Source organism: Corvus brachyrhynchos, unplaced genomic scaffold (assembly GCF_000691975.1).
Source record: "Corvus brachyrhynchos isolate BGI_N302 unplaced genomic scaffold, ASM69197v1 scaffold28, whole genome shotgun sequence".
Taxonomy (NCBI): domain Eukaryota; kingdom Metazoa; phylum Chordata; class Aves; order Passeriformes; family Corvidae; genus Corvus; species Corvus brachyrhynchos.
Window position 1 is genome coordinate 5114703 of NW_008246058.1, and position 27966 is coordinate 5142668.

The following is a 27966-nucleotide window of genomic DNA, read 5'->3' on the forward strand; positions in this document are numbered from 1 at the left end:
TGCAGACTTTGACTTAATTGATCACTGCTGTTTGGAACAGCCCTAAAAAGACATTTAAATTTATAGATGCACTGAGTCCAACTGTTCATCACTGGTACAAAGCAAGTAACAGCCATGCACAGTCCACAGATAATATATCTCAAAACAGTATGATAAGACCATGATTACATGGCCACTTTAATTTGAGATAAATTTTTAAAAAACCCATCCAGATGAAGAGGAGCACAACCGCCATGAGGCAGCATGGCTGGGGACGGCGGGGGACTGCCTTTTCCACAGCAGCTAATGTGTGTGCCCCACTCGAGCAGCTGGGGGGTGAGGTGCTAATTCTCCATGGATTTATCATTTACATTTCAGTGCCAGTATCAGTGTCCAGAATCCACTCTGCTTTTTTGGTTTTTGGTTTTTTGTTTTTTGTGTGATTGATTGTGTGGTTTTGGTGACTTTTTCATGTTTTATTTGTTTGTTAACTACTCTTTAAGAAAGTACAAACACTATTAAAAATGCAGATCAAATAGGTACCAAAGCAATCAATGTTACCAAATATAATGTAGGCTTGAATTCTCAAATCCAAAGCTAAATTATGCAATGAGACAGTAAAGATAGTGGCAAAAATACTGTTTCTCAGCAGTACTGATACTTTACCCTGTTATCTAGGCAGCAGTGGGAATATTCAGGGTCTAAAACTGCAAAGCATAAAGACTCTGCCAGTACACTGTAGTTTTCTCCTTCAACAGCAAAAAGGTCAACCAAACAAAAAGGTTTGATGGGCTGTTTGGTACTGATAGTAGCTCTGGCATCAGCAATTAACAGCATAAAGAGATGTTGAGAACACTGCCACTGATTAATTTCCACTGAAGGTGTGAATATTACTGTACACGTGGCAACTGTATGAAGGAAAATATTAAAAAATGCTGGAGAGAGTGTGAAATCCAGTCTTGCACTAATCTTCTCACTCCGGAGCAGCCAGGATTTCACTCCTGGATTCTATGTGGATCTGAAACAGATTTCTAGCAGCTGACAGCTCAAACCAGGACCATGTTCTGCTGCAAAGCACATCCCTTTGAGACCAAGGTAGTTCAGAAGTTATTAGCACATTGCACAGAAACAAGCCGTTGTTGGGAAAGCTGTGTCTGAAACGAGGCTGGCTCAGTCATCCACCATGAGACAGACTGGATTTAACCCTTTGCTCTGTTCATGATTTGTATCCACAGTGATTTACATACACTTGGATAGTTTGGGACAAACTTCCTTGACTACTATTCCTTCTTATCATCTGCTGCGAAGCCAAAGTCACACAGAAAATTTTTACTTTAAGACAAACTATTCCCAAAATGCAGGGAGAAATGTATTTTCTTCTTGGTCTCTTTTTTTAAAAAAACCTTATTAGCATCAAGTAAAAATGGCAAATATAGGAGTTATTTTCAACCTTGGGAAGTTTTTCAGCAATTTTCCTAAGAACTAAAATAAAAGTTTCTAAGTATAACTTCTTTCAGAGCTGTTCAAAGAAGAGTGTCTTTTGACTATTTTACAGAGTAGAACTTGTACCAGAATTGACATTATAACTATTTCAAAAAGAAAAATATATCCCGATGGTAATATTTTTGCTTGTCTTCTTGCTAGTGAAAATTAAGATTAAATCCATTACAGAGACAGCCTGCTTACATATCTGTTATACAGATACCCTCAATAATTATAAATAAATGCTTTTTTCATGTCCAGCAGGCACAAGGATCAGCTGGGAGGTTTGAGTAGCTCAAACTTATAATTGCTTCATTATGGTATTCTGAAACTCACTGTGATCTTCCAGAGGAAAGTCCTCCACATGTGGTTAGACACCCATCTGTTTTATATGTGCATGAGAGACCCACAAGATCCTGATTTCTATTAAATATCAGGCCATGCTGTCCGTAAGAATCCATCCTTTATGGGCACCCATGAAGTCAGGGCTGAAGGGTTTTTTGCAATTGTCAGTGACCTGGAGATGTCATCAGCAGAATACCCAACAAATCAAAATTTTCAGACTTTAGATACTTTTAAAAGCTCTAGGCCAGTTCTAATATTGAAAACGTAATGGTTGATTCCTGTGGTATGGCCACGGCTCTCATCTGGGAAGGTTACTAAACTCCTGGAACTGAGAATGAAAAAGCAAAGCAAAAAAAAAAAAAAGAATACGCAGCCTTTACCATTGCTTGTTTCAAGAGTTGATACATCTGCTTTGGCATTTCTTGTCTTGATGACAGGTTTCAGCAAAATTTGGGCAAGGCTTAGGTGCTACAAGAACATAACATCTGAAACACAGCTTTCCAGCCTTCTCCAAGGGAACATCCAAGCTTCCAACATTTTAAAGGTAGGGGTATCTTTCCAATGGGATCCTTTCCCCCTTGCACACCCCTTGCTCCTCTGCAGATGCTGGGAACCATTCCTCCCACTCCAGCCTCCCAAGCACCACTGCCCTCCAAGTAAACAGATGGAAATCAAGGTGTCAGTTTTTAAAATCTAATTTAAATATGAAATGTGAAGGAGTTGAGAAATGAGTGAAAGTAAACACTTCCACTTAAGGCTGTTATTTTGTCACGAAGGAACAAAAAACTACACTGTTTGTACTTTTCATTGCTGTTACCAACTAGAAAGAAGCTATTTACAAGTGGATAACCAGACAGGCTTGACTTGCCAATTGGTATATCTCTTGAATAAATCCTATCAGCTAATTACCACATCATCACCTTCAACCTCACACACCACATCATGTGTTTGTACACAAAACCCTTAGTGACAACACCTTTTGTGACAATGAGGTTTCCCTCTCTTCAGGGTGTAAAAAACTAATTTTACTTTTAAAAGAAATGTGGAAAAAAGTGTTTGCTTATTAAAAGCTGGATCAGTAATCTGGTTCGGGGCCTCACAACTCCTTCTGCCTGTAGAAAGGGACATGCTCAGCCTGGAGCATGCCAAGGAGTTGCCAAGAATTGCCAAGGAGTCTGTGGATCCAGATATCAAACCCTTTCAAAGGGGAGGAAGGTTCACAGCAGGACTTGCTGCCTGCAGTCCCAAGAGGTGCTCCTGTCCCTTTGTGCTGGCTCTGGGAGCAGCGCACCAAAGCCAGGCACTGCTCCCTTTTCATCCTTTTCATCCTGTGCCAGCAAAAACAAATAAATGAAAGGACTTGTCTCCAGGCAAAGTTCCTTGACCTGCTGACATGGATGGAGGAAGGAGGCAATAGATACATATCTGGTTGGAGGCAAAGGGAAAGAGGGAGATGAAAAGGAGGTGAAGATAGGATCAACCTTCCTGGCAGAAACTTACACTTAGATCAGTAAACTGCACCTTAAGTTTTCAGATAACTGAAAGTCCCAGTGAAATCAATGGCAGGATGGATGTTATGGTACCAAGAACAAGTGCAGAGAAATCTGAGGCAGGAGAACAACAGTGGAGGAGAGAGGGTGCAGAGCTCAGCTTCTTTTACACACTTACACACATAACCTGCATTTATGCTGATACAGGATTTCTTCTATTTTAATAGGTCACCCATAGCCATAAAGCAAAGGAATCCCCATGCTCAGCAAAGAGCCCAGGCTACAGAGATGCTGAATGTGCTGCCACAGAAGAGCTTAAGACCTAAGACTAACTTCTACATAAAAGCAAACACAGGCAGCACTGAAGTATTTGCTCTCACTCTGCTAAGCTTTACATTGTCACAATGGAATGAGGACAAGAGATGAAAATCAGAGGTCCTAAGAGTTATGTTTCCAGTTAGATTTTTATCTTTGGCATTTTTTTTTAAGAGTTCATGCAATCTTGATAGGATTAGTAAAGTAAAGCTGGAATCTCACAATTCACTACCTACTGCATGTTGCTGGAAGGTTAAAAAAATCATACCATGGCCTTTACTCCGTAACTGAGGTTACTGGATGGAACAGAATAAATTGCAGATGTGTGTTCAGTTCTGTAAGTATCTCTAGCAAAAGTGTAATTGGCTGTAGAGTGGGTGGGGTGGGCGTAGGCAAGTATCCAGGCTTTGCATAAACAAGATTTTTTCTCTCGAGAGATGTGTTTCTTGTTCAATCTTTACACCAGTGTGAAGCTGGATCCCTGTTCCATCAGTGGGCTAAAAAATGGGTACCAACAGAGCACAGTACAACTTATAGCAGAGAAAATTAACTCAATTTACAGAATTAAAAATATAAGTGCATAATTCTTGTGCTTCATCTTGGTCTGCGACTGCTGAGTGGTATGGATGGTTTACCTCAGCAAGGCTTCATTACATACTTTCATTACATACATATTACATACTTATTTTGTTTTTAAAAAAGAGGCTGAGTTTTCTATAGTGTTCCAAACAAATTGGTCTCCAACTAAAAACAAACATTGGAATTTAAACAACATGTCTATTAGATGCATTTATTTTGTATTATGTAGTTTATAAAGTCACATCTATTTTATAACATAATACAGTAAGTCACATAATACAGAAAGTCATAGTTTCTCACGGGCTTCATCATTGGTTCAGATAGTCTCCCCCTCCCTCCCTCCTTCCCTTCCAAATGATGGGAATCTACAGGAATTCAAGTCCCTTTTTTTCACCAGGAAGAGAATTAAACCATTGCAGAGCAAATTCCACAAACAGAGTGGACAATTAGAGGAGGAAAAGAGCTGACCTAAGAGCCCATGAGAACAACTCTTGCTTTGGAGTGTGAGGCTTTTGGGCTGCACAAGTCTCAGCTCTGCAAGCTGACAGATCAGCTCAGTGGTCAGGCAAACGCCGACACAGCAAACGGGAATTACTCATGAAGGTAAATTAACACTATCTGTACAGATCTGGAGAGTAATAACATAAGAACCTGATACCCTGAAACACAAACCATCCATAAATATGGAATAGGGGAATATAGGTCACTGCTTTCCATGGCCCTAATTGGGAATTGGTGTGTAAAATCACTGACTTAATGTGAGTCCCAGGGAAAGATACCCACAGGTAAAGCTGGCCCAGGCTGGGCCACATCAGGAAAGCAAACCAGTGACTGCATGTCTAACTTTATAAGCATTTTTATTGTATAGTGCAATTTGATACCTACCATAGAACAGCTCTGAAAATGTTAAATAACTCAAATGGCTAAAGATGGCTCTGGGTAAAATACTGTGTCAGTGTCAGAAGAACACAGTCTAAGCTTAGAAATAATGTCTTTTTATGCTTGGGTTGACCTTTCAGTGTCTTTTTTTTCCTGGTATATCTATAACTAAACTATATTTGCTAAAACAAAGCCACATATAATGAATAAAGAACTTTAAAACTATGTATCAGTCTACTTACATAGTCAAATATAATTATGCTGAACTGTAGTTCATTTAAGTCCCATATTGGTTAAAAACAGTCACTAAGACAGAAAGAGCAAGGGAAATACAGGGGCAGACAGACTCATGCAGGGCATCCTCAGCACCCTCTAGTATCCAGCATGTCATGAGCACGAACAGTCTGCGCCATTTGAGACAAACAGCTGCTCTCTGTTTGCACAGACAAAAGTGCAATTGTTTTTCCATGTGTTTGGCTAGCTAAACAGAGCCTTGGCTTTAATGCAACATGTTTCCCAAATCATTCGCTTATACCATGAAAGGAAGCCACTTTGTGTCCTGAGCAGCAACAAGAAAAGAGACGAAGAAGTGGACAAGTGCAGGCAAGAGCCTGTAGAGCAGCAGCTGGGGAGCAGCAGCATCCATGAAGTGCTCAGGACAGAGCGCTGAGATGGCCATGAACTTATAAAGCCAACAGCATCTGAGGAACTCTCCAAGCCGTCAAGTGAAATGAGTATTGCAACTAAACCAAGTAATACAAAATGCTTTTCATTCTCAGTTGAGAGCAAAAGTAGTTCAAAACTACAGCTTCTTGCTGTACTGGCCTCTAATTCTATGCCTTTTATAAAGCCATTTAGGATAACCTTTTTAAGATTTCACGCAGTCTGCAGATCATTTTTCAGATGACAGTACTCTCTTTAGAGAGCCTGGACTACCAGGGAGTGACCTGCAATAGCCTACGACAGCTCGAGCATGGGTGAGATCCCAGCTGTTCTGTCAGGCACTAGATCTCGCCATTCAATGGGCTATAGACCACACAGGGATTTGGAAGTTGTATCAAAACAAGCACAGCCCTGTTTTACAGTGCAGCTGATACCAGTGCTGCTGTCTCTCTTTCTGAACAGTTACAGCTGTAAGACTCCAGAAGAAAAATCAAGAAAACACTTTCATAAAGGCAGGGTGTTCAGATATCTGGGTTATCCTGTCATAAAACACCACTTACTTGAAAAGAATTTTTAAACTACCATTTATTAAAATAATGTGACTAAATTTAGAAAATCCACTGATCTCCAATTATGAAGCTGCAGAATATTGGGGTTTTATATTTGTATTTGCTATTGATGAGAAGGAGCCAGTGTACAGACACAAGTGTAGTGGGTCACTTGTTGCCAAACAGCATTTTAGGTGACTGGCCCACAAACAAGTTCAATTCTAATGTCAACTACACTGCTGTGAATGCAGAAAAAAGAGCTCTGAAATATTATTAAACTTTCTGTACTCACATAAGGTTTCAGTTGTTGTAAAGAGAAAAAAAGTTATTTTATTGCCCAGTAAAACTCTCTGTTAAAAGAGTCTTTAGGAAAAATCACACAGAGGCATTGGAAAGCTAATACTACTCTGCAGGCCAAATTCTGGGGCTGGGATAAGCAAGTAAAACCTTGCTAAACCTGTGTCCTGTAAGTTTGGCAGGGGGGAAGATGTTAAAGGCAAAACTTAGACTCAAAAAGTTGAACTTACTATTTTTATATTTCACCTGGCAATTCCCACTGTCTTAATTCCTTTCTCTATAGTGAGTGACATGGATCCTGTTGTTCAAAACCAGGGCTGACAATCATAAAAAGAATTTTTCTCTGTTTTCTTTTGTGTGTGCAGTTTGCAGTTCACATCCTGCTGGTGTGACGTTTGCGTCAATGTTCCCAACTGCATGGGAGGGGGTCTTTCCCCTTATACCTCAGCAGGTGACTTTTCACATGCCAAGTTTTGATTTATCATAGAACAGTTCCAGATAGCCACAGCAAGCACCTAGTACAACATAAAGGTGGCTTATTTTTTTAGCCAATTTTATGTCCACTGGCTCAGAAGAACAGAGGCTCATGATCCACTGAAGCAAGCACAGTCCCAGACCCAAATACCTAGCGGTGACTGTGCACTCTGAGGCTTGTGCACAAGGGTGGGGTTCACTTAACCTTCCAAAACAGCTTCAGAAGTTCTGCAGCCTCGGAAGAGATGTCTTCAAAACAAACTCATCCTTATACAACTCTGTGGACAAAGAAGCAAGGTAAACCAAGGAAACAAGCAGGAAAAAAAATGGAGATCCACTAAAAAAAGTAGGACTGTAGGACGAAATTCTGACATCAGAAGATAACAGGAATTTTATCATGGCTTTAAAAGAACTAAAATTTCACACTTAAGAGTCTAGTAATTTATTAGTGAAAAATTGAGCAAAACAGGAGAATTTTGGTAAAGATCAGCAGAGACTGGAGTATGGTAGCATTAGAAAGTGTCTGTCTGCAGAGTAGTTACAACCTGGGCAGGGGTGGCAGGGTGGTATGTCACAAAGAAAGTATCTGGAGTTAATACAAACACAAACTTCAGCAGGGGGAGAAGAATGGCTTAGAAAGAGGAGAGCTGTACAAACTGATGTTTGAAACCCAGTGGTCTGTAACATTGCTGCATGGGAGTTACTGGGCCCAGTCTGCAAATTCTCTGCTCTGAGACTGGAAAACCTGGACCTTATGCTGTGGACCATAGCTCCCACAAGGAAACAAAGAAACTTTAGCAAACTTCATCTGTACAGGTGCCAAAATGGATCTATTCACCAAATGTTTTGATTATGTTTGAGAATATGTCAGATTTTCTGGCATTTTCCATCTCTATTTAAACCCTAACTACTTCACAAGAATTCTGGTGGGAAATTGTCAGTATTGCACGAAGGGTTTGTGACAGGGGAAAGAGGAGAATCCAAATCCAAACTGTGACTTCCTTGTGGCCACCATGGGGCAGGTTCACCAGAAGCCCAGTGGCACAATGTCTCTAAGAGTCTCCTGACACAGAGGTTCAACAATGACTGGGCTTCCAACACAGAGGGGGAATAAAATGGACAGAGTAGCTGGTGCAGTGAAGGGGCAGAAGAGAGATACCCAATCCTGCACTGGGATTCCAAATAATGAGGAAAAACATTTCATTATTTCAATCAACCTAAAGACACTGTGCTAATGCAAAGGATGGTCAAGGACATAAAGACTCTCTTGTTGCATTTGTAGTAGCCTTAATGAAAGCAAAGGAGAAATTTGCCAAACCTTGTCTTCTTTTGGCAACTAACCAAAATTCTGGCAGTGACACACATGGTTTTTCTTCAGTTAGAGGAGCCTCTACTTTGGTGAGAGATCTGAATTCACGAAACTCCCAGACAAGAGGACATGGGTGCAATGCAGTTTTCTGCCCAGTGCTCATAGAACCATGTTACTGTGATAATTTTCATGGCATTAATCCCAGTATAGTTAGAGTAACACGGTTTTAGGGTAGGTCCAACCTATCAGAAGTGGTAACAAGATTCACTCTAAAAATCTGGGAACTATTTACATTTACTATAACATTGGGTTTAATTAAATACACACATGGGAAGTGGAAACTTTGGGACAGTTACAGAGGCATCACCATGGCTCACCAGCAAACTACCTGAGCAAATGATGACCACAGACCAAAAAGAGAAGGTAGACACAGAGCAGGAACACCAAGGCACAGATTCATTCACGGATCAGGAAAGCACAGTGAGAGCTATACATGTTGTTAAAAAGTTGCCAAGGGCAACCAGCCAGTAACTCATTTTTCATGTTGATGGTAGAGCTGAGTATTTTCACATTCACAAATAAATTATCTCTTCCAACTTCTGTTGAATCATTATGCTGCTGACTAGCACAGCATTACTAATTTTTTCTTTAGAGTCTTTCTAAAAGACTTCTGCTAAGGATTAAATAAATAATAACGAAAAAGCCATCCAAACTGTTCACCAAACTGTTCACCATTATGTTCACCATTCCTATGCTCTTAACATGTCCTAATGTCCTGGTCCTGCACCTGGGGAGGAATAACCTGATGCACCAGTACAGGCTGGGGGACAACCTGCTGGGAAGCAGCTCTGCAGAGAAGAACCTGGGGGTCCTGGTGGACAACAAGCTGTCCATGAGCAGGGAAGCCAATGGTATCCTCAGGTGCATTAGGAAAAGAATTGCCAGCAGGTCAAGGGAGGTGATCCTGCACCTCTACTCTGTCCCAGTGAGGCATATCTGGAAAGCTGTGCCCAGTTCTGGACTCCTCAGTACAAGAGAGACGTGGAAAAAATGGAGTGGGTCCAGTGGAGGGCTACTAAGTCAGTCAAGGGTCTGGAGAATCTCTCTTACTATGAAAGGTTGAGGGAGCTGGGCCTGTTAAGCCTCAAAAAGAGATGACTGAAAGAGAACTTCATTAATGTCTATAAATATCTAAAGGGAGGGTATCAAGAGGATGGACCAGGCTCTTCTCAGTGGTTCCAAGCAGTAGGACAAGAGGTAACGTGCAGAAACTGAAACACAGGAAGCTCCACTTGAACATGAGGAAGAACTTCTTTACTGTGCAGTGACCATGCACTGGAACAGATTGACCAGGGAGGCTGTGGAACCCCCCTTACTGGATGGGCACAATCCTGTGCAATGTGCTCTAGGATGACCCTGCCTGAGATGGAAGGTTGGACAGATGACACCCTGTGGTCCCTCCCAACCTGACCCCTTCTTTGATTCTGTAATGTAAAAACCATTCTCAAGCATGACTTCAATGCTGTTTGAGGCTAATGCTACTCACACTCCAATCTCTGTGATGGATAGTAGCACATAAAATCTGAGGTCCTGGTTACTGCTGCATAAAGTGCAAGACAGAGTTAAAACATCTTTGAATTTTCTTTAGTTTTGCAAAACCAGACTGATTTTATGGTAAACCATAAAATCTGATTTCTTAAAATTAGATTTTTTCAAAGTCACAGATGCTTGAATACAGCTTCCACATTTCTGTAGAGGAGAATGGACCTTTATACCACAGTTTATAATTAAATACTATCAGAAAACGAAGCACTTACAGAGACATGTTTGAAACTTATGTATACATTTATATTCAAGCCCTACAGCAGTGGTATTCATTGTGGGCAGTGCTATGCATGTTTAGCTCTCCTGCTTCTCTATTTATGGACAAGCTATGAAAGCAGTTTGTCAGCAACTTTTTTTGAGTGTTCGCATTACCAAATACATCCATTCTCAGCTCACTCTAATGTAATTATCGAATTCAGCAGCGAGCTGATAACACAGCTAGAGGAAAATCCCAACCTGCCTCAGTGTTTTCATGCTGTAATTGAAAACAGATGGCAACTCGTGTAATTTATGCTTTTCTACAATCAGTAACATGTTGGTATAAGATAAGAATTCTAAGACTGAATTGCATCTGCTTCAACAACACCATATGCTAGTGCACAGCATAAATATTTATCCAAGCCTACTCCATCTTCTCATTTAAAGCTCAATTCCATGAAAAAATGAAAGTACCCTTCAGATACCTTCAATTAGCACTGAAGCATCTCTGGAGTGCTTTAAAGAGCTAGAGGCCCAGCATCAAACACTGAGGTATCTTCTCTTTCGTGAACTCCGCAGAGAGGGTTAAATGGAGGCAGGTACGTTGTGCCTTATTGATACAATATAAATCCCAGTTTTAAAGGTCCTTTTAGGTGCCTTTAGGAGTTACAAGGAAGTTTCTCACTTACAATATCAATGCTTCTCTACCTTTCCCACTATCCTGTAAAAGATTGGAAACTGGACTTGGGATACTTTTTCCTGGAGGAATTTTTTTTTTTTTTTTAAGGATTTTTAGACTGATTCATCTTGCTTGCCGAACGGTTATGCAATCCTCATGTTTGAGGTCAGGTTGGCAAGGACCATCAAATGGGTTTTGTGTTTCTCTGCAGTGTGAGGTATGTGCAACTTCACGAGAATCTCACAGTTCAAATTTCTTCCAACTGCAGGAATATAAGGCACTGGCAATTCCTCTGATATCACATGCTTTTGGGTTGGTTTTCACCCCACTAGACACTTAAAATGTGTGCCTTTTAGTCTTCCAAGTTACAAGCCTGTAATATGTTGTTATTGTGGCAGTACTTGAATTCTTTGGATTAATCAGATAGTACAGATATTCCTTTGATTGCATGGAATGGGCTTGATGACCTTGACATCAGTCGGCTTCTTGACACAGTGGCAACTCAATTACACTTGAGAGCTGGCTCTTATTCTGCTAGTGAAATCATTTGAGAAACCGGACCTGAAATAATCATTTGTGAATGCAGAAGACAAATGCACAGGCAGAAAATTTCTGAAGCTGATCTCCCTGTGCCACCTTTAGAGATCAGGAGAGCAGAACCATGCTGAAAGGGTCCTGGCTGCACATCACAGTTCCCAAGCTGAGCTCTTAACAGAAGGGGTTGGTACCAGTGACCATACGTGGTCCTTCAAACTCCCTGCTGCTGACTGAAATGAAGAATAGGCTTGAAAAGCTTGAACAGCCACTAGCAATTTGTAGGATTTGAAGATCATACGTGTAACAGCTATAAATACTAATTTGCCAAGAATCAGTTTAAGGAATCAGATAGCTTGCTTTAACGGTTGGAGTTGGGCACTGATTTCTCCAGCCAGTGGGAAGAATGGATGATCAGCAAAATGAGTGATTAATTTGTCCCTCTCACAAGCCTCATACTTTGCTAGGTCTGCTTGGTCCGTCACACTCTGTCGCAGTTATGGCACACCAAATAACAATGTCATGCATAATTTAAGTCACTAGTTTGAAGCCAAGTTGTAACTTTTCAAGGAATATTTGCACCTTAAAAACAGAAATGAACTTACAGAATAAATCACTGAAAAAAGAGAAAAAGAGTTTTACTGATAACAGCTGGCAATATTTAGCAATGTCATCTGCAGAGAACCAGATTTTTCAGCCAGTCAATAATGAATATTAAAGCAACCTGGGAACTTCAAAATCCTGCTGTTCCTGTCTGCACTGCTGATGACAGCAGACAGCTAAACAGAGCTGCAAATAACTTAGAAGAACGCATCGCAACACTGACTCCTTTCATAGCCTTGCATCGCCTCCAGCTCCCACTTGTTAATGTGCTTACAGCAACCACTCTCCTCACAAGGCTGCCACAGGCAACCACACTTCAGCAAACCAGGTCCAAAAATACTCTAATAAAGCTAATTGACTAAATATTGATTGAATTATTTTCTCAACTTCACACCTGAAACCTCAGACTGTGAGTAGTAATCCTATTTACCAGCTCCAAGAGAGGTATCAAGTCCTAAAGCTTAACAGCCTCCCACACATCTTCAGCAGACCATGCTAGTAGGGATTTTGTCAGAAATAAATTGTCTGAAAATTCCCCCTGGAAGAGGATGTCACACATAAGGAGATGGCAAGTGCTGCCACGCCAAGGTGCACGTGTGTGACAGAGCCCATGTGTCCCAGCCGCTCGCGCCCTGCCCAGCCCCAGCCACTGCATGAGGTCAGAGCTCTGTCCCGAGCTCATTGAGTTCTCTACTCAGACTCCCAATTTACAGCACTTTGGAGCAAGCCAAGAGCCCAGCCAAGGTCAAACTGAAAGCAAGCTACCACTAAGTCCAGCAGGCAGGTTGAGCCTGCAATGTTTACCGCTTTCTGTGACACCTGGTAGAATTTTAAAACCAGGGTCCTACAATGAGATTGTAGGCAGCAGTCCTCTCTCAACAGTCTGTCCAGCATAATGCAGAGACAGGAAAACAGTGCTCTCCAAAACAGGCAAGTGCAAAATCACAAGCTTTACAAATAAAGACACTTCTAAAAACAATTACAGTGGATGCATCTCCTTAGGAGGAAAATCCCTGCTGCTACTGCCAAGAAGTTTTCTACAAACTGCAGCGCCAAGGCTTGGCTGTTCTTCAAATTCTTGCCCTTTTCATCACAGCCAACTTTCCTTGTTAGCGTTTCTCTGGTGTAGCACTCTTTTTGCAGACAAAAGCCTCTTGCACCAGCCCACCAGAAGTTACCGTGCCCAACAGCCTATTTTCAAAATGCCCTTCCTGCAGCTTCCACACAGGGAAATGTTTAATTTCCAGGAGCTGTCATCTAAAGCCTGTCATTTGATTCCTTTAAATTTGCCAGATTGAGGAGTTCTGTAAACAGATGGATTAAGCAACTTAGATTTTTTAAAAATTTCAAATACTGCACTATGATTTATATACTTATTGCCATGGGAAAATCTCAACAAAGCCCCTTATTTTCAAAGAAAAACACCATTTCTTCACTAGGTTAAATGTATTCAGCATTTCCAAAAATGGGACAACAATTTTCGTGTCTGAAGATGGGTTCATCTCATATAAAGCTAAAAATTTTTATGCGCAATTCCACTCTGAAAAACCATTTCATACAAAGACAACAGCTTTGACAAGAATCAGATCTGTCCTTGTGTAAAATCAAGGAAATACATCCCAGTTTTCCAACACTGTTTGTTCCTCTCAGGACAATGAACTATTTTGCATTCATCTGTCTTGAATGGTTCAGGTAGACCTCTGCAACCCCATGGGGTTACACATATGACACCGCAGTGCTGCTTTTGACAAGTCAGGTTTCAGAATTCCTCCACTTTACTGCTAGTGTCTATATTCAGAGAATAAAAGGTGTTGTAAAATACTAAACTCCCAAGTTCAGGATCTAGAATATACACATTAATTAGTCACTTATTTTTAAATTTAGGTCCTTTAAATTTTAGGCAGGATCATTATCTGAAAACTATACTCTTCATATAAAAATTGTAACTGCATATTATATTTAGGTGTTGTATAAAACATACAAAAAAATTCCATCTCCCTCAGAATTCAAGCTGTTTGCCAGCAGGATGTGTCTGGGTGCTGCATGTACCAACAAGATCTGCAGCTGCCATTCCCTGTCCCAGGGGTTTTGCCTGCCTGCCTGGACTAAAAAAAAAATGTTTCAAAGACAGTATGTTCTTGAAAGATTCATTAAAAAAAGAATCAGCAGCCAGAGAGCAGAAACCCCTGTCATGCACTTGCTAAGGAGGGGCCCAAGGCAGGTCTGGCACCGTGCAGTGGGCAGGATGTGCATCCCTGGAGCTGTGGCCTACAGCTTGGTGGGTGTGAATACCCAGGTGAGAGGCAACTGGGATGAGTGTGATGAATTAGAAGGCTGGAAAAAATTCATGGCAAACCAGGGTGCATGTGGAATACACCTAAAACCTTCGTCTGTGTTGCTGCCATACAATAAAGCATGGCATAAACTGGTACTTTAATCTTTCTGGCCATTGGAGCAGGTGTAGCACCTACCTTAATTTTCTTGCTTATATCTGTACCTAACATAATACTTTGCCTTTATTTTTCTCTTTGTACAAGGCAAAGATTAATTCACAGATATATGCAAGATGTGATCCAAGCCCGCAGGTAAGTCAGCGGGCTCTGCATTAGCAGTGCAAAAGCTAAAAGTAGAAGGTGTATTTATTGATTCTTAAATCACTTATGAAACTATTTCATCTGTTTGTGAAATGTGAAAGTATCATCCGTTGTTCTTTCCAAATTGTGTTGAATCGTGACTGCTTTGCACTGAACAATGGGCTATGCTAGCTTCACTTTCACTAGGTATGTCTGACTTTGCCTGTTCCTATACAGGCAAAGTCCAGAAACTGCGTACCAGTAATCACATAAACTGGAAAGTAAAGAGGGAACCTAAAATTGTGTAGCATTTAAAAAAACCATGAAAATAAAAAATCAATCAAAAAACCAGAACACCACCGGCACCAAAACCAGCCAACCATGTGAATAAACACCCACCTCAAAAAGGGAAAAGGTCTAAAAAGCAACTTGGAAAGGATAATTGAGTCTCATGTGAAAGAGAGACTTCAAGAATCTCGAGGACAGAAGGAAAGAAACAGGAGGGGGTGGAAAGGCAACAGAACTCACTGTGCACAAATGCCTGAAACTGAGACAAAGACACTCAACACTGGAAACAAAAGCACCTCTCCCTCCCCAAATACAGGTAGCCCAAGACCTTTACTGAGCAGCACAACTTCCCCTGGGGAATCATCCCATTTTGAAAACCCACCTTCATCCCAGCTGCGGCTGCTGGCCCACTGGGGTCCACAGCCTGGATGTGGCAGGGTTTGCTCCCCCGCACCACAAAACCCCAGCCCACGGCGTCGCCAACGATCTGGAAAGAGGAAAGGACATGATCACTTTCAAGCAGCTCCATGAAATTCTAGGGGGCAACTTCTAAATGGTCGAAGACGTAATTTCAACATTTCTATGCTTCCAACACATAGTAGAGTACAGGCTGCTGTGTCACTCATGGGAAAGGCTCTATCCAAATGATTCTTCTTGCTTTTAGTGAACTTCTTTTGTTGAACTAGGAGGCTGTAAAAGCAATGCTTCCAATGACTAGGTTCAAAAATGTCTTTAAAGAAAGGCTCTAACAATGTATGTCAGTCGAATTTTCTGTCCCATCATATAGAAAGACCCTGGTAGAAAGCTTCAGTTTGGGTAGGTGATCCACTCCTGCAGAGCAGGAGCACCAAGTCTGGAGGAGTTTGTATAATACAAATGTTACTGTCTTTATGTAATTCTACACCCCTTTTAAGTCAGCAGTATCACACTGGCATAAAGACAAGATAAACAAATGCCAAATCAGACCTGAAATTTGTGGAAGTACTGATCATGATGTTTGGGATTTTAAAGTACAAACCTCAGCAAATGCAAATAAGCTCTAATTATCCCATCAGAAAATGTCTGTTTGGATTGCCCTATGCATATAACATGCAGAAAATAAAGAACAATACTGAAGACATACCGTAAAAGTTTTTCTAACATATGGGGCCCCGGGCATCAAGAGCTCATCAGCAGTCACAGGTCTCTTTAATACTGTGGAGGTACAGAAATGAATATTTAATGAAAACATTCCTCTGGAGTTTCCCCTAATAAATAAGATACAGTGTCAGTATACCTCTTTTTTGGCCCCACTTCCCATTCATGCTTTCAGTTCTTGCAGACTTGCTTGAAATTAGTAAGAGAACCAAGGAAAAGCCTGCAGAATAACTCCAAGTATAAATGATGAGATCTTTGGAAAATTGGGGCATTTAGCCAACAGACTTTGTTGCCTGCAATCAAAATCCCCTAAACACTATCACAAAAATCAGAAGTGGCTTTTCCTGCATCCAGTGTTGAAACAAGTGACCAACCTGCCTGGCATGGAGCAGCTTTCCTTCCCAGGTTACTGTGTACTTGTTGGGTGCTCTCTGCGATTTCATCTGAGTCGGGTTTGAATCACAGAATTAAGTAGCAAGAAAATCCTGTTCAGGTGAGTAATTATCTCAAGACATTTCTGCAGCTGTAGGCACAGACCTATAACTCCCATCTTATCCAGGGACAGACTAGGTAACCTACAGGTGTCTGGGATTTTAAATGAAAGGAAATACCAGTAAGTTTCTGCAGGTCCCTATTGCCTTCCTATATAATGGCATAATTTTCCTCTGAACAAAGTAAATCTAAAGTTCTGCCAAAGCAAAACAATACCATCCTGTGTATCATTTTTTATCTTTCCATAAATGCTTCACGATACAGAGGACAACATAAAAATATATGCTGTTCACCCTATTTGCCTGCTTCACCCTTAAAATTATGTCTGTTTTTCTTTTAGTGGTAAATAATTTTGACAATGTCTGTCTTTTCAGTCACAGGTGGGAGACAAAATTTCTCACAGATGGTATTTGAAGACATTCTTGAGTTTCTTTATGAGATTCATGGGAACAGGGAGAATTCTAGCAGACAAATCAATACCTTTTTTTTACTTTCCCATGCATTTTGACAAACTGTCATTTAGCCAGTGTTACACTTCGCAGAGCCTGTCTGGTCAATGTTAGAAAACTGAACGATAGTGCTCATTTGACAAGTCAGAATCAGGTAAATCATCCATGCAGGGCTCCCTTATGTGCCTCCCTTCATTATACCTCCTGAAATTTTTTTTTGTTTGATGATTGTTTTTCTACATGATTGGTCAAGTCATGACCTGGGTGTTTTTTAAGTGCTTGCCTGCAAGAGAGCTTGTCTGACAATAAATACACCTCTGCCTTTTGTTTATTAGCATGTAGTTCAGCAACAGCTCAGGGTCTGGATAGCAGGAAGCTATTTGTGAACAAAGTCTCTTTATAGTCATCAGAGGATTAAGAATTCCTCATAACATTTACATCTGACAGCCTTATGTTAACCTATGTGAACTGACATGTGGATCTGTACTTCGGCTCTGGGAGAAATAACCCTACATTGCCAGTAACTGTATACTTCTTAAAAATCAGTTTATAAGCCCATTGCTGTCTTCTTTCAAATATGAGTCTGTTAAAGCTATTCAGAGTTTGAGAACCAGTCCTAAGGGAAAATTTCTTCTAAAAAATTTATGCAAGAGCAACATCAGCCTATTGTTTTTCTTCCAGTGTTGTGTAATCAGCTGCATTAAAATAAACTTGTTCTCACTACTCATGGGCTGACACTTCATATAAAATCAGAACCATAAATGAACAGAATAGTTGGCATACTTCAGATAACAGACACATTTATGGATAGCACATGAATGCTGTTTTATCTGTCCCAGAAAATTTTCCAGGATGTAATTAATGTACTGGGGACAAACAGCTCCCCATACAAAAGCTACCAGAGCATTTCTGGAATGTATACCTGAGAGATATTCGGCCAAAACATGATACTGTATACCCTCTATACAGGGGCAAGCCCCCTGCATAAAGGTGTGAGCATATTGGAAGGTGGTGCTGAACACCCAACAACACATTCCGAGGATGCGATGGCCACTAGAACTGACAGCATTTCCCAGGCTGCTGGAGAGGGTTATGGCTTCTGAGCATATAATCCTACTGAGTCCTTCCAATTATTTTAGTTCAGAGCTTCATACTGAATTCCCAGCAAAGCTTAAGCAGAGGGAAGGAAATGTGCTAACAGGAGAGAGAAGGAAAATATCCTTCCCTTTCTGATGGCCACTCTGCACAGCAGGAAAGTCACGCACTCTTGCACAGCAAGAATGATATGCACTTTAGTTCACTCATCTCTGAAGTAAATGGTCAATGTTTTGAACAGCATTCACCTAGTGCTTGAGGCACTCTCTTGTAATCACTTCAAATGCCAGCATCCTTCTGAAAGCAAAGATTACACACATCCATTGAAGCCTTACCCCAGTGTACAGTACTCCCCACACTACTGGCAGAGACCTTGTGAATTTGAAATAACAAGGAACTCAAAGGGCAGCAGGGGCTCTGTTTGATATTCAGGGCTGTTTCTGAGGGAAACAGAGAGGCTGAAACAATATCTATCTTGGTCTGTTTTTCCCTTTCCAGATGTACAGTAAGAAACAATTTTAAGCGAACTGTGGAAGAATGGGTGTGTTTAACCTTCTGGCATGGGATAGGAAATCCTTTCAAAAGGAAAATAAGCTTCAACGCTACTTCTACCTTCTGAACAGACCAGTGTAAGACTTAAAACAAATGAAAATGTTCGAATGGTCTCTAACAGGCTGAAACAATGCTGCCTCAGGTTTTTTTAGAGGCTACTGTTTTCTGAGAAGTGTTATTTCATGGTAGCTCAAGTGGTCACTGCATAGTTAAACTCACCTCTGACTTGCACCTAAGGAATGTCTCTAGGAGGAGATTTGAACCAGTTCAGAGCTTGGCACTGAAGAGGCAAATCTAGGCCTCTGACTGCATGTCCTCCTAAGAGATAAACTGCAGCTCAAACCACAATTATGGACTTGATGCAGAGATTACTGGAGGCAGAAATCTGGCTTGTGTTCAACAGGACTTCAGGCTAGTAATTCCCTCTGACCTACAAAACCTGTGACACTGTGAATTTTTAATATATTCTTGGAAACATAAGCTTAGGTGTGATGATTGGCATTCTTCACATAGCCTTCTCCCAAAGAGATGTCCACACTCTGGCTGCTGTGCATCATAAGCCATGCTGGTGCTCACCAGATTTGGGGTTGCAGAGCACGGGGGGGCTGCTGCTGAGCGTTGGGCTACTGCTGAAGTACCCGCTGCTGCCACAGCTACTCATGCTGCTCCTCCGCACTGCCGACACAATCTTTATCTCCTTGGTGGGACTCACTACAAGCAGAGAGAAAACAAAGAGAGAAAGGGAGCTCGTACCAGTTATTAAGCCATTTCCCTGTTTCTTTTTAGAAAAGCATCAACTTTTGCTTGTCATGCTTTCACTGACAACACTGGGAATGGGTTAGTGTGTCCTACACTGTTAGCAGAGTCACTGCATGAGAGTAATACTGTCACTAACAGGACGGCTGAACTGCTCCCACTGCAGTGTTTTCTAAGAGGCATTTTAATATAGGGAACTAGGTTTTTCCAGTTTTCCTTTCCCTTCTTTCAGTTCTTACTAGATATTGCTGTACACAAATTCTGCAGGGTCCCTTCCCCTCACTTTTAATCTTCTTGAAAATTTCACATAGAATGTATGACAAATTACTTTGAGTTTGGTCAACTTAACCAGTTCGGTTTGAACATGGACACCAAATTTTGATCAGCATCTGAAATGCCCTTGATACAGAGACACCCCAGGGAGCTATAGGTTTGGTAAACTGAGTGAATGGACAATCCCTATGAACAGGGACACATAATACTCAGCCCTGCATTTTTTTCTAACATTGAAACCCCTTGTCCAAAACCAATTTTTTAATATTCCACAGAGTCACTCTACATACAGCAGTATAATTAATGAATCACCTGAGAGAAAACTGGTGTGTTTCCTGTTGTCATGATTCTGTTTGCGCAGGCAAAATGGGCTGTCATGGCTTTCTGGCATCAAGCGAGATTTCTCAGTGAGGAGCTCCATTAATCGCCGCCGCCGGCGGAAATTCATTCTGCACTGGTAGAGCAAACTGCTGTCCATAAAATGGTGCTTGTTGGACACTAGGAAAAGAAATGGATAGAATGTCTGTGCCTGGTAGGCACAGAAAGAAATCCAAGCCTACCTATGTGCAACCTGTGCACTACAGACCTTGCTGTAAGGAAGCAAAGCTCAGAGCTCTCCTCTTCCCCTGTGCAGATTCAGAAAGAGGAGGAAGGTGGTCAGCTTCACATGGATGGCTTCACATGGGTGTATACTTTACACATGTGAAGTATACACCCTTTACAGCAACAGTAACAAAGTAGGAATTGTAGTGGCAAATGCTGCAAAGAATCTTTTACACCACTTTGATTAATGACATGCACTTTTTATTGCCAAGTGGAAATAGAAGTATTCACCTCTCCATGACAGGTTGCATAATGGTCCACCTCCATGCATGCTTCTTCTGTATGCTGCCTGCTGCTGCTGCTCACTACAGACCAGACTTAGCTCCTTATGTCCAGTTTTGCGTAAATTCATCAGTCTAGATCAGCCCCGGGAGCTCTGTCCAACTACCTTATTCAGAGCTACAGGGCAGCAAAGAATCAAGACCTGTGTATTTCCTCTTGTCTTGTTCACCACAGATACCATGTCCCTGACATTTCCTGCAGGCCACTTCCCTCCTTCGCACAGATACACAAGGTTTGGGAACAGGCACCTGGCCAAAAATAATTTCTTACATAATGAACAAAAATCTTAATCACAACCTGTTTTGACACTGAGAACAAATCCCAGGCTGCTGGTGTCAGAGTAGGAGCGCCAAACCTACCCCCAGAGTGCAACATCACTGTAATGTCTGCGTGTTTGCTGCCACCGATGCTGCGTCTTAACAGCGATGAAAAACGCAGTAGTTGGATGGAGCTCTGTGCCAGGTCCTGAAAGTGCTCTGACTCCTGCAGGTCCTGATTGCAGGAAAGCCTTCTGGAGTACTCTCTGCATCACTACTGCAGCATCTAAAATAGCTGCAGTAGGTGTTTGGCAGCATTCTTCTCCATTTTCACCCAGCTTCTGTGATCACGTTCCACAGAAATAATTTCCCACAGTTGACCTTTTCAATGAAGAATCCAAATTCTGGATTTTTCTAGTTTATAAATTACATTTCTTGCAATACTCACTCGTAAGAACTGGTGGGCTATAGATATTTATGTGTAAAGTATAAACAACAACACAGGCATGCACTGAGGTCAGTCAAATCTAGGATTACATGACTCAGTCACTCGGCCTCCTACTGCAGACACAGAGCTTTTGCTCTGCCCAACATATGGGTTCCAAAAACCAGCAGAGTCCAAGGTGATACGCAAGGCCCAGAGCCTGGAGCCCTGCTGGCCTGCTTTCCTTTCATTCTCATCCCCAACCCAGTCTTTCTTGCTCTCATCCCTTCTTAACACCTCCTTGTGTCTCAGGTTATTCTTCATGGACCCCACAAAACTACACTACACATTACAACCTTGCAAAATAGGCTGTATTTACACGTAAACTGCCAGTAAGCCATCTGATGTTTGTGAGCTGAAGAAATAACCTCAAAGAGGAAAAAGCCATCACCTTCTCCAGGTATGTCAAGTCACTCAGACAATAAAGATGCCAGTCCTAGATATGATCCTCAAGGCACCATCTTCTATGTGGATGCAGAAACTGCCTTATGAGGTCAGACCATCTTGAAAAGAAGCATGTCCCTTGCCAGCCTGGGCCACTGTAAGAGAGGCCACTGTCTGTACAAATGGACTTCTGCCTCTGGGACACAAGGAATAATCAAGACACAGGATTTCTCTGAACTGCACATGCTTGTGCCCAAGCTGCCACACAGGCCATCTGCCCCAGAGTCACGCGGCGCAGGCTGTAAGGCATCCCTTAGATTGCCTGGTTCTGTCAAAAAGATGGAAAACACGGAAAAGATGGAAAAGTGGCAAAAGCCACTTAGCTTTTGTCTGCTTCATTTTGTTGCTGAATCTACTGTGTCCTCAGGGATGCAAAATGGCTTTGTTAAGTCCAATTTAGCATTGCAAGTTAACTCGTTACTGTGTTCTGACACGTTACTTAGTGCAGGTACACACTGCTGCTGTGCTCCCCGTTTTGGATACGTATCATATGCACTACTATTAAACAACACTTACTAACAGTCACTATTTTTGAAGAATGGAAGTAGAGGAGGAGAGATTTGGAGATTTGCCTACATCCCCCAAAGGATTTGCTACCAGAGGCAGAGTTAGTATGTAGGTGTTCACAGCTACCAGTTTCATTTTAAGATCACTGACATAATAAGTAAAAGTAGCAATATCTATCAATATCTTACCACATTATTAGAATAACCTAATTTAAAGACAATTTTTTTTTTAATTTGAGGCCATCTCAAACTCAGTCTGAAAAAGGCAAGCTCTACTTATTCAGCACTACTGTGATTCATAATCTTAAATCAAAGAGGGCTCCACAAATGCTCCCTTGGAAAGAGAACTGCTGTGGACAACCATTCAGTGTAAGAAATACCAGTATGGTTTCTGAGTCAAGTTAAGTATTATGACACCACAGTTTTTAACTAAAATTATTCTGTTGTTTGTGTCATTAACTGAAGTGCTCTGACAGTACTCAGAAATTACGATAATCAGAGACAAACACACACTCGTGCTGCAGACATTGTCAAGCACTCTGAAATTCGGGAATTACTGACCGTGAAACTAGATAATGTAAACATTTTTATGCCAAGATACTGAACATATTTTAGAATAACAATACTTGTTTTGACTGAAATATTGTCTTATTTATATACTTAAAGCAGCAAAGCTTAGGTTTTCCATTGAGGTCATTAATCTCTGCTGTAACTACTTCAGTCCATAGAAAGGTAAATTTTTATACAATAAATGAGTGCAACTGGAAAAGCTAAGTCCAATGACTGTGTGTCGGAGAATATTTGTATATGATTTACACAACAAAGAGTTTGCAACCAAAATGCTTATGACATGCAGCATCAGTATAGAATTTGCCGTGCTCCTTGACTTTCATATTTTAACCTCCTCATTTCTAAGGATAGTTCACATATCATGTGCTTGTAGCATCATGTAATTTTTTACATATTTAAAAAGAAGTTAAAAATATAAATAGGAGTAGAATAGCTCAGACTGTCTCCTTATGCATACATCATCAAATAAAATCTCTAGCCAAAATTAATTCTGTGCCTCATGGAGCTCCTTTTTTTTTTTTTTTTTAAATCATCTGACTTATTCGTGATTTGTGATTAAATGTCCAGGCTGTGACTCAGCCTAAGGATGAGTGTATCTGGAAAGGTGTGGAAAAGGGGATTTCCAGACCACAGATCAGAAGGAAGAGGTTGAGGAGGGGGAGGCAGATGTGGAAGCTGGCTGCCTCTGAAAGCTCTCCTCAGGTGCAGTGGCTGACTTTCAGCAAGAACCAGGAGAATCTACACATGCCCTTGTCCTTGGTAAATCCCAACTATGTGAATGCCGGATGCAGGGCACACACAGAAGGTTGGGTTTGTTGCACTGGAAGCTGCTGGCTGTGAGGTACAGGTGCAGTCACGGGTGCTCAGCTCAACTGCTTTAGCAGCTCACATTTTGCTGCAAGCAGCAGAGGAAAGCAGGAGTGAAAAGCTTTTCCAAACCGATGGCAGAATGCTGAGAGGGTTGCACAGATTTGCCCAGGAGCGGTTTCTTTAAAGGTAATTTAGAGGTTGTTACCTCTGGGTGTTGACTCAGAGGCAGTAGCAGATAAACTTGCGGCAGCTCACAAGGCTCTTGCTCCAGGTATCTGTACCTCTCATGGAAGCTGCTGCTCTAGATAGGGATTGACATTACTATTCCTCAATTAGTTCACTGCTCTTCACAGTGCAGCATAGAAAGCAAACTGGCACCCATTTCACTTTAACAGTCAAGCCATGGCTGACGAGCGTCAGGACCTGTATTTGTACATTATGAGGGCGATGCAAAGAGCAAGGTGGGGTGAATTCATGTTTCTCGTTCCAATTTAATTCATGGCTGTTCAGGTGGCAACATGTTTGTGTTACAATGTGCACCTTATGCAACAGAAAGAAATGTACCAAACAGAGTAAAGTAAAAATATGGTGACTGGCAACCTCCAAAACCATAAAAGCACACAAGAGCATTTATGGTCCTGGAAGGAAAGGCACCAACGCTAACATATACTCATCGATGTCAATCTTTGGAAGTACGGTCACAACTCACCAGTCTAACCTCCCACATACACAGGCCACAAAATTTCTCCCAGAAACAAAGTTTAACAACTATCTTTTAATCTTACAAAAAAATTAGTTTACTTATACTTTAAAGCATTTATTGACCACTTCACTCTTCCCTTTACAAGCTATTCAAGCCTTCAGTCATTTGCCCTGCCAGACAATAAAGATTTAACTCAAAGCTGAATTTGCTTAACTTTAGCTGCTAATCCCTGGATTTTGTCACACCTTCATTAGAAAGTTACGTACAATCTGGTCAAAAATCTTTGCAAAGAAGTCTGTGAAGAGATGAAGCCAACTCTCAAACATATCTTTTATCACCTGAATAAATACTACCCCCTAAATTCTGACCTTTTTTTAGCCTTCCTTGAATTCTCTTCAGAATTTCTTTATCTTTCCTAAAGACCCACTTATCTGAACTGCATGCCCAAAATTACAACCTCATTCCCCTTTTCTTACTGGCTGTTTTTCTTTTTGTACATATCAGGCTCACAGTTACTACTGCACTGTACTGCACAAATGGAATAAAATAGAAATAATTTGTGCCCCGCATACCTTCCTTTCCCTGCACAGCACTGCTCCACAGCAACGAGTGGAGCCTGTATTCTCAGTTCCTAGACGTATTGCCTTGTAGTTATACCATTAGCTATACAAAACCCCCATCTCTTTTGGGGTAATGACCATTTAATTGATAGAGTTCAATTATTTGTTTACTGCCTCATCAATCCCTAGAGTTTGCAAATTTCATTGGCAAGGGTTTTAGCTGGTCATTCACTATTTATGTTACTGTTAAGATGAAAAAAATCAGAATATTTATTTTGGATTTTCTCTGTTTGGGAGCACTTAATATTGCAGCTTTGGTGCTTCCTGTGCCTGGCTGCTTCACAGTTTCTGTTCAGATACATAAAATATAAATAGTAACATCCATGCAAATCTTCTTTCGGCTTCTGATTCTGACATAAAATCCCAGGATCTGCATGGAGCTCAAACAGCCTTTTCCACTTTTTCAAAGAGGCTGATGCACAGCAGAGACAGAAATATTAGCTCTACACTGATTTCATAGAACTGAGGAAGCTTTAGAAAGTACAAAAGCCTATTTTAATAAATGGTATGACTCATGCCTGAAAAATCAGGCCATTTTCATAACTGGTTTTTCCCCCAAATCCCTCCCACCACTTCAATTTCCCATGATTTTTAGCGCTGATAATCTGTGTACATCTCCACCGCGGTGATTAATGCTTTCTACCAGCTGAGAGCTGCAGTCCCCAGTAGGACACATCCAGTGAGGCACTCCAGCTGCTCTGCATGTCCCCAGAAACAATGCTGTCACCAAGCAAGCTTGTGGCTGGAGCCAGGGAACGGCTGTTCCATGTTGAGGGAGCAGGAGGAAGGAGATCAAAGTTCCACCAGGAGCCAGATGAGCAGCTTTTCTCAAGAGAGCAGAGGACACATTGAAGTGTGTGCTTGTTTGTTTGTGTGAGAGTGTGCTTGTGCTAGGGTTAAGAGGAAGAGGTTATAAAACATGAGCAGAGTGTATGGATTTTTCAGTGTGGGTATGTCATATCTTTCTCCACTTAAAGACAAAAGCAGCACTGAACTCTTTCCAGCAGTGCACAACACATTTCCAAGCCTTCCACTGCACAAGGCAGCAGCCGAGTCTATTCAAAAGTATACTTTATCTTTTAATGAGGTAGTTTCCTCTATTAAAATGATGTGAAATGCAGTCGGAAGTTGTAGAAGATCATTCCAGACCTTCACTATTACTGGCTGCAATAGTCTGTGCCTTCATATAGCAAGTCACAGATGACCATACCAGTTCTGACCTCTGGAGTAGCAGGATATTACCCCAAAAGAGCTGATGTCACGCCAAGAACAAACGCAGGATGATGAAACATACACTGACAGGCTGCAGGGGCCGGCAGGGGCTGGGGGATTATCTGAAGGAGAACACAGCTGGAGCTGCTTCCACCTGCACCCAAAGTGTGCCCAGGGAAGGGTCTGGCTCTCATTCCATGACATTTTGCTTTCTTGCTCCCCTCTCCAAAGCAGAACCAGTGTTTAACAGGGAAGGAAACAAATCAACACATAAAATACTGGTTCCTTAAAAAAATGCCTCTCTCTATGGATAGCACACAGCTTGATGAGCCAGCCTCCTTTGTGCCTCAGGCCTTTGGCCAGCCCAGTTTTGATGCCTTGCCAGAGAAACAGTGGAAGTGTGTGTCCACTTTGGCTTTCACAGAGCAGTGGGGAGTCCGTGGACTTGGCAAACACCAACAGCTGCTGAGACCCGCGCAGGGCGGCTGCGCAGCTTTCGGCCAGTCCTCACCCCATGCTGCCCATCTCTGCCACACGACCCAGCCACTCCCGTGCTGCCCCTCATCCACTCCTGCCTTGCACCGACACACGTGTGGCTGGAGGAGAGTAACTGGCACTTTATTCAGCACTGGACAATGCTTCTCCCACTCCTCTCAAAGCCTTCCTGTTTTTCTGCTAATCAGGCACTGCAATGCATTTTAATAATGGCACCTATTCAGATGAGTTTCCTTTTACACATTGATGAATTCCACCTGCTTGGATCTCCCACAAATCCAGGGAGAGAGACTACAGATGTTTAGTGAGCACAGGGCCCTGGATCTTGGGTCTTGCATTCCCTGCACTGTGTAAACACAACACTTGCATTTCCACCTTTTATGAATGTTTATATGCTATGCAGACTGTAGATAAGCCCACCTGTGCATGTATTCAGCCATCACGTTAAACTCTCAGCAGTGCAGCTCTACCAAATTGTATTTTTTTCTTATTTGGATTACAAGGAATTCACTTTGAACAGACTGTGGGTCTAAGCTTGAACTTCTCCTGCTTCCACTGCTCCCCTCCTATAAAACTGCAAGGCAGATTCTGGCCCTGAAATACAAAATCCAGAGAGCTGTTCCAGCTCATCCTACTAAGGGTAAAGTCAGCAAGTATGTCCAGAAATAAATAGGTCCTGGAACTGTAAGTAGGTCCAGAAAAATAAAGCTGTGCTATAACTACAGCTCTCTGAGCTATAAATAGGGAGGGCTTTCTGAGCTATATCAATGAACTGTAGTATATTCATGTAGTCCAAAAAAGGTCTAGACAACTTTTATACTGTCTTTAAAGCATCAGGATTACAGTAGAAAACTGTCAAAAGTTCCTTGGGAACTGAAATTCAGAGTATCCTGTTCTTATTAAAGTGGTATGTTCTGATCAGTGCATTAACATGTTATTTCTCCTGCCTTAAAATAGGTATGCAGATAAGTGTTTCTATATACATTTTGTCTTTCCAGCCAGTTTGCCATCTATTTGCAGTCTATTTTCAAATACACATTACTTACTCTAGCATGAAAAGCCAGTGTTGAATCACACACATTTCAGCAGTCTTTTTGGTCTGTATATGAGGATTTATCATCTTTAATTTAGTAAGTTTACAGAACATAGCCAACTGCTTTTCTTTGCTTCCAAATAAAGTATGGGAAGTACAGTCTGTGGCAAGGGAAGCAGAAGATGAAAAGGCCCATCTGGGTATCTCTTTTTTTTTGTTGCAAACCCATTTTGTTGAAACCCATTCTCTGTCAGAAAAATAGAATTCAATAGTTAATATGAAAAGAATTTTTCATATGTTATTTACATAAAGCACAGATTATGTGGCTCTTTCAAAAACCAAATCCATTCCTG

At 41.4% G+C, this 27966-nt stretch overlaps 1 protein-coding gene across 1 annotated transcript in view; it reads right to left on the bottom strand.

Annotated features, from left to right (window-relative positions):
- DEPTOR (DEP domain containing MTOR-interacting protein) overlaps positions 1-27966 on the bottom strand; it is a 76416-nt gene that overhangs the window by 9992 nt on the left and 38458 nt on the right. Inside the window, exons 5-8 of the mRNA XM_017746101.1 lie at positions 19907-20092; positions 19142-19276; positions 15964-16034; positions 15223-15327 (exon numbers count right to left, since the gene is read on the bottom strand). Of these exons, the coding sequence (XP_017601590.1) occupies positions 15223-15327; positions 15964-16034; positions 19142-19276; positions 19907-20092 (497 nt within the window). The remainder of the gene's footprint in view (positions 1-15222; positions 15328-15963; positions 16035-19141; positions 19277-19906; positions 20093-27966) is intronic.